The following is a 14,512-nucleotide window of genomic DNA, read 5'->3' as shown; positions in this document are numbered from 1 at the left end:
ATTTTAAAGCTACTACTATTTTAATACATTAATAATATTCATGTTTCCAGTATATGTTTATAAAGTGCTACACCTAAGCACTAAATTACGATATACATAAAGCAGTAATTTGGTACAAAGGATCGTAGTAATGAGGCCACCTGTGGGCAAATTTTTTTGAAAAAGTGGCCCCGCCCTCTAACAAGTTTAATGTACATATCTCCTAAGCCACTTAAGCTACAACAACCAAAATATGGTAATGGTCTTATAAGAACTTCTACCGACAGTGTGAAAATGGATGAAATAATCGAAGGACAACTCCCTATATAACGGTACTGTTAAAAACTACTAAAAGCGCGATAAATCAATAACTAAATACGCCAGAGACAACCGACCAACCGATTTCGACAAAACATTTTTCTTACATTCTTATGTCACTTTGTGAAAATGGACGAAATCGGAAAACAACTACGCCTACTTCCCATATAGCGCAATTTTAAATTCCACTTGATTCGTTCAGTTTCCAGTACACGAATCAAGAAGCAATTAATATAAAGTGATACAACTTTGCCCGAATCATGTCTTTAGTGTGCGCTACCTTACGACCCAAAATTGTTAAAATGCACTGAAAACTGTTCAAGCTCCTAGGTACCGAATATTTAGACTATACCTATAGTTGACTTTTGATCGAAAATGTTGGTCAGTGTGTGATATATATTACTGAAATTAAGGGATTCAATTATATGTCTGCATTTATGAAGTAAAATGGTGACAACCCTAAATAAAATAAATCGACAGCCAACAATTTAGGCTTAATAATGGGGCGAACAACAAGTCTTTATTACAGGGTCCGGCACTCGAAGTTTCAATTAAAAAAGCCATAAATTCGGTTTGGAAAATTATGTGTGATAAATTCAGAACCAATTCACTTTTACTCGATATGACCACCTCTTGCCTTAACTATGGCCTTGAGACGGTCAAAAAACGAATCGCAAGCTGCCCGAATATGACTTGCCGATATTTTGGCCCACTCACGGACAATGACTTTCTTCAGCATCTCGAGACTGGTGTATTTTTTACATCGGACCTTGCTCTCCAAAATGGCCAGAGAGAATAATTCACTGGATTCGCATCTGGTGAATTTGAGAGGCATTGTGTCGGAACGCTGTTTTTCAGCCATTCTTGGTTCACTTGCGCTTTGTGAGACGGTGCTGAGTCTTGTTGAAACGTCCATGGTTTGCGACCGAAATTTTTGTTTGCCCACGTTTTCACCTCCAGAACACTTTCCCGATAATATGTCCCATTTACTTTGACGCCAGGCTCAATGAAAACAACTGGAGAGCGCCCATCTGCGGTGACAGCGGCCCAAACCATTATTTGTGGCGGGTACTGCCTCCTGGTTTCGAGAGTTTACGAATTGCTCAATTGGAAAATTTTTTTCGTCAGAAAACACAATGTTCGGAATTTGACCGCTTTCGGCCAAGCGAAGCAACTGCTTCGCTCTCTCTAGTCTTACTTGTTGCTGCTTCGGTGTGAGATCATGGCCCTTTTGAACTTGTAAGGCTTGACCTTGAGCTCATTTTTCAATATGCGTCGGATGCTGCGGTCGGACATTTTCAGTTCTTTAGCCATTTGATTGGCACTTCGTCATGGATTTCGCTCAAGTCGCTTCTTCACTTTCCGAACCATCTCACCATTACCAGTATCATTGTAACGAGTGATGGTGCGATAAACAAAAACTTGATTCACATTAAGGTGTTTGAGCTGACGAACAATTGCTGGCTGTGTTTTTCGAGCTAAATATAAAGCAATCACACTATTACGTTTGAAGTCCATCGCTGATCACTTTTTTTTGCGTTCACTTTTGGCAAAACGCTTTTGTACACTTGTGAACAATACTCCGAACTGTCAGTGTTTATAAACAGCTGATTCCAGTGCGACAGCTGCGCAATCGGTCTGAAGCAGGTTACACTTCGAGTGCCGGACCCTGTATTAAGCTTGGTGGCCGCAGATCAAAACCCATCTACAACGTGTCTGTTTTTTTGAGCTGTAGACATAATTGGACCATCCTTGAGCTGTTATAACCTTATTAGATTTATTTTTATTGGGCTATTTAAAATCACAGGTCTATTGCAACCATTCCACTACTATGTGAGGTTTTCAGATGCATTTATGAAGAATAGTCATGGAAAATTGGGACAAACGAGAGCGTATGTATATGGAAAAGCGTGGAGGCTATTTTCCCAATGTGTTATTCCATAAATAGCCCTATCTTTGGTACTATATAACTCAATAAAAAATTACAATCGGAAAAACTAACAACTGTTTTTTCCATTTAATTCAAATCTTGCATTAATTTTAGGACACTCTATACCTACATATATATGGGTAATACAGGGATATACTAATACAAAATCAAACATCTATTTACCCATATTGATACGTCATATGAGTTCATTCCACTTTTGGTTTGGAAAAGTTGGGCGAAATTTATATTTTATTCATAACATTTTGTCCATATTTTTGCTAATAATAACCCAATAATCCTTGAAAGGATGGAGTCATGTGTAGAAGTTCACGCAAGTGAGGAAAGTTCTCTGATCGCCATTCACTTGGGAGTGGCCAGAAACGATTCTTTTACACATGGCTCAAGCAGCTCACAACTTCCGGTCTTTGACCAAGTATCCTCTGGGTAGCCTAAGAACATCCGTTCGAAGGCGAGCTAATGTGAGAAGGCGAAACATCCCCTGCTTAGGGTTGTGCGCTGGGTTTGGGACCCGCCACGTAAAAAACACCCCCAATGAAAAGAAAGCGACAGCCTCGGAAGAGAAACCCCCTTTTGATGACGACCATGGCAAACGAAATAAGGACTACGAAATAAGGGCATGCACCTGGAATGTCCGGACCCTTAATTGGGAAGGTGCCGCTGCCCAGCTGGTTGATGTCCTCGCGAAAATAAAGGCTGACATCACCGCCGTCCAAGAAATGCGATGGACGGGACAAGGACAGAGAAGAGTAGGTCCTTGTGACATTTACTACAGTGGCCATATAAAGGAGCGCAAGTTTGGTGTTGGATTCGTGGTGGGAGAGAGACTCCGTCGCCGAGTACTATCATTCACTCCGGTGAATGAACGTCTAGCCACAATCCGCATCAAAGCGAGATTCTTCAACATATCGCTGATTTGCGCCCACGCCCCGACGGAAGAGAAGGACGATGTGACCAAAGATGCCTTCTATGAGCGCTTGGAGCGCGCTTATGAGAGCTGCCCCCGCCACGATGTCAAAATCGTGCTTGGCGACTTTAACGCCAGGGTGGGCAAAGAAGGTATATTTGGCACTACGGTCGGTAAATTCAGCCTCCACGACGAAACATCCCCAAATGGGCTGAGGCTGATCGACTTCGCCGGGGCCCGAAATATGGTTATCTGTGGTACTAGATTCCAGCACAAGAAGATACATCAAGCTACCTGGCAGTCTCCGGATCGAAAAACTACCAACCAGATCGATCATGTTGTGATAGATGGAAGACACGTCTCCAGTGTTTTAGATGTGCGTGCGCTCCGAGGTCCTAACATCGACTCGGATCACTATCTTGTTGCAGCCAAGATACGCACCCGCCTCTGTGCAGCAAAAAACGCACGTCAACAAACACAAGGAAGGTTCGACGTCGAGAAGCTGCAATCACAACAGACAGCCGAACGATTTTCTACTCGGCTTGCACTCCTGCTCTCTGAGAGCACTCGTCAACAACTCGGTATAAGGGAACTGTGGGACGGCATTTCAAATTCCTTACGTACAGCTGCAACCGAAACCATTGGTTTTCGGAAAGAGCAAAAGAACAGCTGGTACGACGAGGAGTGCCGTGTCGCAGCGGAGAGAAAACAGGCTGCCTACCTCGCAACGTTACGATCGACCACTACACGTGCGGGATGGGATAGATACCGAGAGTTGAAGAGGGAAGCGAGACGCATTTGCAGACAGAAGAAGAAAGAGGCCGAAATGCGTGAGTACGAAGAGCTTGATAAGCTGGCCGACAGGGGTAATGCTCGAAAATTCTACGAAAAAATGCGGCGGCTTACAGAAGGTTTCAAGACCGGAGCATACTCTTGTAGAACCCCCAAAGGTGATCTAGTCACTGATGCCCAGAGCATACTTAAATTATGGAGGGAACACTTCTCCAGCCTGCTGAATGGCAGTGAACGCACAACACCAGGAGAAGAAGAACCCGATTCCCCAATCGATGACGATGGAGCAGACGTTCCATTACCCGACCATGAAGAAGTTCGAATAGCAATTGCCCGCCTCAAAAACAACAAAGCGGCAGGGGCCGACGGACTACCGGCCGAGCTATTCAAACACGGCGGCGAAGAACTAATAGGGTGCATGCATCAGCTTCTTTGTAAAATATGGTCGGACGAAAGCATGCCCAACGATTGGAATTTAAGTGTGCTATGCCCAATCCATAAAAAAGGAGACCCCACAATCTGCGCCAACTACCGTGGGATTAGCCTCCTGAACATCGCATATAAGGTTCTATCGAGCGTATTGTGTGAAAGATTAAAGCCCACCGTCAACAAACTGATTGGACCTTATCAGTGTGGCTTCAGACCTGGAAAATCAACAACCGACCAGATATTCACCATGCGCCAAATCTTGGAAAAGACCCGTGAAAGGAGAATCGACACACACCACCTCTTTGTCGATTTCAAAGCTGCTTTCGACAGCACGAAAAGGAGCTGCCTTTATGCCGCGATGTCTGAATTTGGTATCCCCGCAAAACTAATACGGCTGTGTAAGTTGACGCTGAGCAACACGAAAAGCTCCGTCAGGATCGGGAAGGACCTCTCCGAGCCGTTCGATACCAAACGAGGTTTCAGACAAGGCGACTCCCTATCGTGTGACTTCTTCAACCTGCTTTTGGAGAAAATAGTTCGAGCTGCAGAACTAAACAGAGAAGGTACCATCTTCTATAAGAGTGTACAGCTGCTGGCGTATGCCGACGATATTGATATCATCGGCCTCAACACCCGCGCCGTTAGTTCTGCTTTCTCCAGGCTGGACAAGGAAGCACAGAAAATGGGTCTGGCAGTGAACGAGGGCAAAACGAAATATCTCCTGTCATCAAACAAACAGTCGTCGCACTCGCGACTTGGCTCTCACGTCACTGTTGACAGTCATAACTTTGAAGTTGTAGATAATTTCGTCTACTTAGGAACCAGTATTAACACCACGAACAATGTCAGCCTGGAAATCCAACGCAGGATTGCTCTTGCCAACAGGTGCTACTTCGGACTGAGTAGGCAATTGAAAAGTAAAGTCCTCTCTCGACGAACAAAAACTAAACTCTATAAGTCGCTCATAATTCCCGTCCTGCTATATGGTGCAGAGGCTTGGGCGATGACAGCAACCGATGAGTCGACGTTACGAGTTTTCGAGAGAAAAATTCTGCGAAAGATTTATGGTCCTTTGCGCATTGGCCACGGCGAATATCGCATTCGATGGAACGATGAGCTGTACGAGATATACGACGACATTGACATAGTTCAGCGAATTAAAAGACAGCGGCTACGCTGGCTAGGTCATGTTGTCCGGATGGATGAAAACACTCCAGCTCTGAAAGTATTCGACGCAGTACTCGCCGGGGGAAGCAGAGGAAGAGGAAGACCTCCACTCCGTTGGAAGGACCAAGTGGAGAAGGACCTGGCTTCGCTTGGAATATCCAATTGGCGCCACGTAGCGAAAAGAAGAAACGACTGGCGCGCTGTTGTTAACTCGGCTATAATCGCGTAAGCGGTCTACGCCAATTAAGAAGAAGAAGAATCCTTGAAAAGTTAAAATATTAAATATATATACATAATATAAAGTGATAATGCATTTGCAAAAATATTTCACTTTGAAATAAATTTGTTTTATTTTCCACAAAAAATGATGCATACTTAGCAAGCATAATTGTCTGATGACGAATGTCAGATTTAAATAAGTCAAACCCGTTATAAAATTGGAAAATTCGTAATCGATTTATACACATTTTTCATGAAATCAAGTGCGTTTATGACGTGGTAAAGCCTTAAACTTTTTAAAATCGCTTTAATAGCAAAAAATATGCACGAAATTTGTGTGAGAAATATGAATATATCGTCACCTGAAATGCAAAATAACGCAACAACATTTTCGGAAATTTACAGTGGCAAGAATGAAACACGGAATAAAATGGAACATGAGTGAAAAAAAATTTAAAATTGATTAAAACTGGTTTGTATCTGAGCACAGAACCTGAAAATGTTGGACATATGTAATGTTATGTATATAATTTGAAGTAGTGAATCGTAATCAATAAGACACTCAATTTTGAATTTTTTGATGATACGTTATTTTGCATTTCAGGTGACGATATGTACCTGTATATACATATATGTATATACTTACATTTATTGCCAAAGTGAATGCGAAGGGAACTAATATAGTGGAACAGTAACAAGCTAAATAAGATGGATAATAAGACATTCTTGACAATGTGGTTGAATTCAGGTATGTATGTATATCACAGAAATACATAAATATACAGATAAAATTGATCTATTAAATTGTTACTAGCAAGTATGTATACCTTACTTATTTTAAATTTGATTTCATAATAGAGATTTATCAGATAATGGGTTCAACAAAATACGGTATATTTAAAAAAAAATAATATAGTTAATTTTTTTTTTCAAAATCGTCTCACTGTAAGTATGACGATGTTGGTTCTATGACCCAAACGGTTGTCTTAATCATGTATTCTATGAAAGTTGATTTATAACAGGTTATATATATGTACATATGTATATACTTGAGTATGATGTTACTTACTTGTTCTACGGTTATGGAAACTTTCGCTTTACTCGATTGATGATTGTAATGATTAATGGCTGAGCCGCGATCATTCGCAAGCACTGTTAAGTTATAATGAGAACTTTCTGTATATCTTAGCTGCCTATTTAATGTAATTACTCCAGTCGTGGGATGTATCGAAAAGTATTCATTGTCGATAAGAAAACTATAGTATATTTCGCCATTAACACCCAAATCGGCATCTTCGGCTGTAACACGCAATATACTTCTATGTATTGGCATATCCTCCGGAACGATTTGTGCATATTCAATGGGATAGAAGAGCGGACTCAAATCGTTGCGATCCAATACACGTATATGTACAGTTGTTTCCGTCTCATCACTGATATAATCATCACCTAGATTATATTTGATCATCGCTCTCACTTTCAACAAATACTCCTCATTCTTTTCTCGATTTAGCACAACATTACTAGTTCTTGTGCGTATCGCTAGAAATGCAATATCATCAACTAAACGCTCTTCAGCTTTAAATAGCTTGTCACGGTCTCCTGCTACGATGCGATACTTAACCTCGGCACCCGGTATAATGGCAATACCCATAATGTCTTCACGCGCCAATGGTATCGCATATGTTTTGCCTACACTGTTCTCGGGTATGGTGGCATTGTACAATTTGTGTCGGAATTTGTACTTATTTAACGTGATATAATTTGCTGTGACATGCAGTGATGTCGCCTCACTTCTTTGATGATGGTGTATGCGCTGATGTTTTTGCTCTGTTGGTTCGGGTACATCCGTTTTCAGATAAGTTGGTTGCAATAGGCAAAACCAAATTATTAGAATTGTCCATAAGGACGTGGGCTGTTTTGGAGTCACGAACACTGCATAGCGTTTGATCTTCATATTACAAATACTATAAGAACAAGTTACATGGCATAATCCTGTAAGAAAAAATACGAACATACATATATAAATAAAGGTAAGCAATAAATTCAATTACTAGTAGTATTTCCTTATGACCTAGTACCGATTTTATTGAGCTTTCGATTTGAATCCGCCCTATATAAAATTAATATATTCCAAAATATCGGTTTAGAATAAAAATAGACCTTTTCAATCTTCTTCTTCTCTTATTATCTCAACCCCTTATTTTATAAAGAGAATAATTCGAAAATATCATACATTCCATATGTTCACTAGCGAACGGGCTGGTAATGGTATACCTCAGTCGAATAAATATTTGAAATTGTTTTCCTTTATAATTTATGATTTGCTTACGACACAACAAACATTGTTATACATACATACATACATACATATCAGAGAACTGCAACGAGCAATAAATTTTTGTTCATAATCGGGTATTGTTACTCTGTCTGATTGTGTCAGTTCGATTCCTGTACACGAATCGAACCGTCTGTCTTTAAATCAGAGAACAACTTTGAATCACTAGCGATCAGCTTATACATGATTTGTTTATGAATCGAACCGAAATGATCCATACTCATCTTCAATGATTGAAATGATCGACAGCGTTCGGTTTGTATATCATCCCCTAAACACTGATTTACTCGTGCACTTCTGTTCTATTACAAAAACATATGTGTCTATATGCATATGTTTTATGTATAATGGGAATTGCATCGAGTACATACATACAACAAATGTATGTATATATGTATGCACGTACTCGATGGAATTGCCATTGCTTACGCATCGAAAATTTGTAATATGCGCAGATGTTCAAAGCTGATACATTTTTTGCCACACATGATTCAAATCAATCCAGCAGAAAATTGTTGTTGTTTGCTGTACTCGTAGATTTACTGGTTGTTTACCCGCAGTTTCACATCGATTCAAACAATCGTCGCAACGCTATGAACTGACACGATACGATTTGAACCGAAGCTAGCCATACCGTTTACTCGATCGTGATTGCCGAAGAACAGATTGTTCGTGTTGCATCAAATCAGTTGACACTGGCGGATACTCGAATTAATTAACAATATTGTCTATGATGAAACGGAATGGGTTCGATTGTGTGTTTGGCACGAGTGTTTGTTCTGATTTAATCATACTCGTTGCAGCTGTCTGATACATATGTACAGTGAATCAAAAAAGTTTTGGCTCACTTTGATTTTCTAAAGAAAGATAGTTAAAAAGCAACAAAAAATAATCTCATTCAATTATTTTTATACATAGTGTAACTGGTAGAAACAAAACAAAATGCAAGCGAAAATATACCGTTACATTCACCCCCCACTCCCCCCAAATCTAGAAAAGAAGTCAGAAACAGCGAAAAACACATCAAAAAAGTATTGTCACACATCATGTTTTTTGCATATTCCTCTTTAAGTCCTTTCCCCCCCGTTCCTTTGATCCCGTTTTTGGTGACTTCTGTTAGATATTGCATATTAATGAATAATTAGAGCAATTGACTTTTAGTAATGTGTTTAGCCTTGACATAGATTGAGCAAAATGGTTCGCGGAAAAGAGATAACCGTTGAAGTGGGAAAACTCATTTTGAATCTGTACCTGGAAAAAAATCATTGCGCGAAATAGGACAAATTGTCAATAGATCATTTTCCAAAGTAAGGAATGTAATAAACCATTACATAAGCAGCGGAAAAATAGAAAGCAATTCCAGATCTGGAGGCCAAAAACTTTTTCTGATCGGGAGGAAAGGTCCATTATTGGCGCAGTGGCAAAAGACCCAAAAATTTCGGCTGTAGGATTGAGTGAAAAAATGCAGGAACAACTGGGGAAAACATTTAGCTCACAGATAGTTCGAAATACCCTGCATAAGGCCGGTAATCATGGTCGTGTACCTCGACGAAAGCCTCACATTTCAAAAGCTAACAAAAAAAAAGAGGATGGATTTCGCTAAAGCTCACCTACACCAACCTGAAACTTTTTGGAAAAACGTAATTTTTAATGATGAATCCAAATTCAATTTATTTGGATCGGATGGGTCTCAAAAAATATGGCGAAAGCCCAACATGGAGCTCCAAGAAAATAACATCTTAAAAACAATCAAGCATGGCGGCGGAAACGTAATGGTGTGGGGGTGTATAGCGGCAAGTGGAGTTGGGAATCTTGTTTTTATAGACGAAAAAATGGATAATCTTGTTTATTTAAGCCTTTTGAAGAACAATTTGCTTTCGAGCGTAACTAAATTGGGCTTAAATGGAGAGAAATGGCAGTTCCAACAAGACAATGATCCCAAACACACTTCGCGTTTGGTTCAAGAGTGGTTAATTTATAACTGCAAGCAGCTGAAAACACCTCCGCAATCCCCTGATCTCAATCCCATTGAGCATATTTGGCATTTGCTTAAAAAAAAATTCGCACGTACCAAATAACTTCGAAAGAATCCCTTAAAAATGCTCTGAAGGAAGAATGGGCCAATATTACCAGTCGGGAGACTTCCCATTTGGTCGCAAGTATGCAAAGGCGTTTGCAAGCGATTATTAAAGCCAAGGGAGGTGCAACAAAATATTAAACATTTTCAATTTCTTTTTCTTCATCTTTTGTATTACCATTTTTATATTTTGTGCCAATACTTTTTTGATATGAATATGACTCTTTTTCATTATTTTCTTAATAATTTCCTACGTGTATGAATTTTTTATTTTTAATTTTTGTATATATGTATTAAAAAACATTATTTAAACGAATATGTTTGTTTTTTGCTTGGTATGTTCAGTTAATTAAAAGTTATATTGAAGCAAAGGGGAAAAACTGAGGTGTACCAAAACTTTTTTGATTCACTGTATATTATTGTAATTATCTTATGGTTTAGCGTCATTTAAAAAATTCATTAATACAGTACTCATAGTACGGTTATTTCTCATGAAGTAAGTCGGAACATGTGTAAAACCATATTTAGATGTATATGCAAAATTAATAATTTTTGTTCTCACCGGTGCCACTGATGATATGTTTATATCAATAGAAAAAAACTGAGATAAAAATTTTAAATCACAGTACATGAATAAAGATTTAGGACGAAAAAATGAATTAAATTTGGTCAATATTATCAGATGAGGAGCGTGACTTGATTAAAGGAATGAGTCACTCGGGCATCAAAGCTAGCCAGGCTTCTTTTTCTGTAAAGAAGCATTTGCACACAATAACAAATTTTCTGATAGGTACTATTGATGACAGGAGTAAACGGCACATTCAGAAGCTAGCAACCAATAGCCATATGAGTTGCAGACAAATAAAAGGAGAACTTGGTCTACATAAATGTAAATAAACAACGTGTGCATCAAATAAGAAAATATTTATGCATTAAATATAAAAAGCAGTGTAACGTAAAAAAATGCATGAATTGGATTTTATGAAAGATATACATTTTGGTTCAAAGAATTCGAATTTGACCAAAAATTCTCCATGAGAAGCTGTCAAATCGCGTTCATGGTAGGGGATCGCTTGTGGTATTGGCAGCATTTTCATCAAGAGGCAAGTCCAAAATATACTTTGCAGAAATCTACATTGATTTGTTGGAAGCTCCTTGATTTTCTTGGTGATTTACATGGTGATGAATGGATTTTTCAGCAAGACAAAGCACCGATCCAATTGGCTAAAACGGCAAAGACGTTCTTTAACTCTCGGAGAATTGTTTTGATGGAGTGGTCTGCCTTAAGCCCAGATTTGAATCCGAACGAGGATCTATGAGGAAGTCTTTTGGACGAAATTTATACATCTTCCAAGGAATATGACATCCTTAAACAACTAAAACATGCAATTTTGATCGAAATGGTCAATTGATATGTCTAAAAAAAAAACTGGTGGAGTCAATGCATCATCGTGTCCAAATGATGAATATATGTAAGAGCAACACCTTCCCTTATTAAAAAATACAATATTATTTGATTTATAACTAAGAAGATATGTAATTGTATTGAAATAATTTTTTGCACACATGTATAAATATTTTATATAGAAATATCGGAAACTATGTATCTAAACAAACAAAATACATATGTATGTTATCTATATAGACGACATAATAATGTTGGGCAAAGACTAGCAAAGCCAATTGGAATTCAATTGGAAGGTTTTCCGTAAGGATGTTGAATTTTTAGATTTCATTATATAACCTACAGACATAAAAACTAATCCCGCTAAGGAAAAACCAAAAGTTGTAATACATATATTGCATATTGTACACAGAAGGACTTGAGGGATTTTCTTCGCCTATTATATTACTATCAACGCTTCATCACAGATTACTCAAACTAGCCAAACGCCTTCCACCGCTTTTAAGAAGAGAAGTTGGACGAATGTACAACATCGCCTCAAATAAACAGCTTATTGTATTCCATCAAAGTGCAATAGAAGGTTTCAATTAAAAGCAAAATTCTCATTAATATCAAACGAAGTTGTGCTATCTTTCCCAAATTTCAAACAAGAGTTTCATCTTACTATCGACGCATCAAATTACGTTTTAAGTCCCTTCCTCGAGCAAGCAGGAGACCAAACCTATCGAGAAAGAAATGGTGGATATAATCTGGGCTTTCACAACACTTAGAAACTATTTACATATATGGATAAGCGTAGGTCGTATTTTTCACAGATCACCAACCGCGCACTTTTGCATTGACTAATAAAAGCCGCAATGGGAAAAAGAAAAGGTACAACCCCGAAGAGTCAAACTACGTAATGAAGTGCAAACCTGGAAATACAAACATCGTAGCAGACGCACTCCACAGATTATTCTAACCACAATTGACCATAGCAATGAAAGTACCGCAAATCAGTTTATCCCAGCTATAGAAACGAAAATACATACCTACAGAAAATAACTATTCATCTTATTAGAAGATAACGATATGTTCAAAATATCATTTTCTTATTTTCACAAATTACAAAACAAAACTATTCGACCCATGGCATTATAGGCATCTTTACCTAGCAATACTCTACGGATTATACACTTCAGATTCAATAATTTAATCAAATCATTTAACATATATTTATAGTTTTAATTAACGAATAATCAAAATAGGGTTACTTTGGGAAAGATTTGTTTCCACAACTTACGAATCTCATAGCAAGCTATCTTAAGATATAAGCCAGCCTACGATCAGAAATCCTGTTGAATAACATTTATTCAGTTATTTAGTATTATCATAATTATTTTGTTTATCTGGCTATTTGTCTTTTTCAAGTCAGTAAGGACAAATATTTATCCTCATCATATTATGTAATATACATATAGACAGCTTTATCAGGCCTCCACAGTCCCCAGACCTTAATCCCATAGAAAATTTATGGGAAATTATAAAAAAAAGAATTGATCGCAGTAATGTGGCAAATATTGATCACTTTTTTCAAAGGGTCCTGGAGGCACTGAGATATATACACCAAATCATAGTGGATAACTTTATATCTTCAATGCCGCAGCGATACAAAGCAGTTAATGGGTTTGCTACAAAATACTAAATTTGTCTTTTATTTTATAAAAAATAATGAACCGTTTTCTTTGAGTTGTTCTGTCTTATTGAATATAGATGTTATATCGTTTTTTTTATATACATTAAACAAATAAATTGAAAAAATTTAATAAATTCGTTTTGTTTACCTTAATCAACATCCAATATTTAAAATCAAATTAAAATAGTAGGTCTCCGGCAATTATTTTTCATGCAATCGACACTATTTTCATTAACATATTTCAGTTGCAAATATTTATCCGATACTGTAAATAAACTAAAATCTTTATGAAGATCAAATAGATCACACTTTAAAGGTTTTATTACCGGTAGTTGAAAGATTAGATTGGATGATATTAAGTGAAGACTCAGATGTACAAGTATACTCACAGAAGTTTCTTTTTTGAGGTTATCTTAAACGTAAAATTGTCAAAAGCGATGTAATATATTTTGAGGTATTACGGATCATACAAGTCAAAAAATCTGGACGATATTATTTGCAAAACAAGGCTTGGTTTACACTCTAGTTTCCGGAATTTTCTAGTTTTTGCTTTATGCTAATTAAAACAAACAAAACAAATATACATGTAAATACTCATGAGGAGGGGGGATGAGAATACTATCCATACGTACTATATATGTATATATACATATATATATGTATGTATATTTCGTATAAAAATAGTCTGCATTGATTCAACTAATAGTTCACAAATGCATTTTGGATGAAACATTTTATTTTTGTACTTATGTATATACATACATATATATGTATATTCACAACAACTTTCAAAAGCTACAAAATTTTCATAGAAAAAATTCCTTAAGTAATCCTACCGGCACTGTAAAAATGGATGAAATCGGAAAATAGCCCCGTTCCCCATATAACGATACTGATAAAAAGTACGATAACTCAATAAGTAAATACGATTCAGACTTAACATTTTACAAGAGAGATGTTAAAAGAGGCCTTTATAGGAGCCGGGTAAAAATTTGATAATGGGCTTGGCATCGCCCACTTTTATGTGAAATTACATATCACAAGCCCCTATGTACCGAATATTTAGATAACTTAAATTAAGGTAATCATTCTCTTATAATATGTCTGTATGTCAAAAATGGGTTGAATCGGGCCAATACTTCCCTTGGCCCCCATATACTTAATATACAGATTTTCAAAATTCGGGATGACTTTGTTCCGCATATATCGTCCAATACGTGAGTTATCCCAATGAAAATGAGAGCGTGTTTTGCTCATA

General features: G+C 37.6%; 1 protein-coding gene across 1 annotated transcript in view; it reads right to left on the bottom strand.

The window, feature by feature from the left end:
• Positions 1-14,512, bottom strand: part of LOC126761991 (fat-like cadherin-related tumor suppressor homolog) — an 88,812-nt gene that overhangs the window by 52,024 nt on the left and 22,276 nt on the right. Inside the window, exon 2 of the mRNA XM_050478449.1 lies at positions 6,829-7,754. Coding sequence (XP_050334406.1) covers positions 6,829-7,754 — 926 coding nt within the window. The remainder of the gene's footprint in view (positions 1-6,828; positions 7,755-14,512) is intronic.

Source organism: Bactrocera neohumeralis, chromosome 6 (genome assembly GCF_024586455.1).
Source record: "Bactrocera neohumeralis isolate Rockhampton chromosome 6, APGP_CSIRO_Bneo_wtdbg2-racon-allhic-juicebox.fasta_v2, whole genome shotgun sequence".
NCBI classification, from domain to species: Eukaryota; Metazoa; Arthropoda; class Insecta; order Diptera; family Tephritidae; genus Bactrocera; species Bactrocera neohumeralis.
This window is presented reverse-complemented; position numbering and strand designations above follow the sequence as displayed.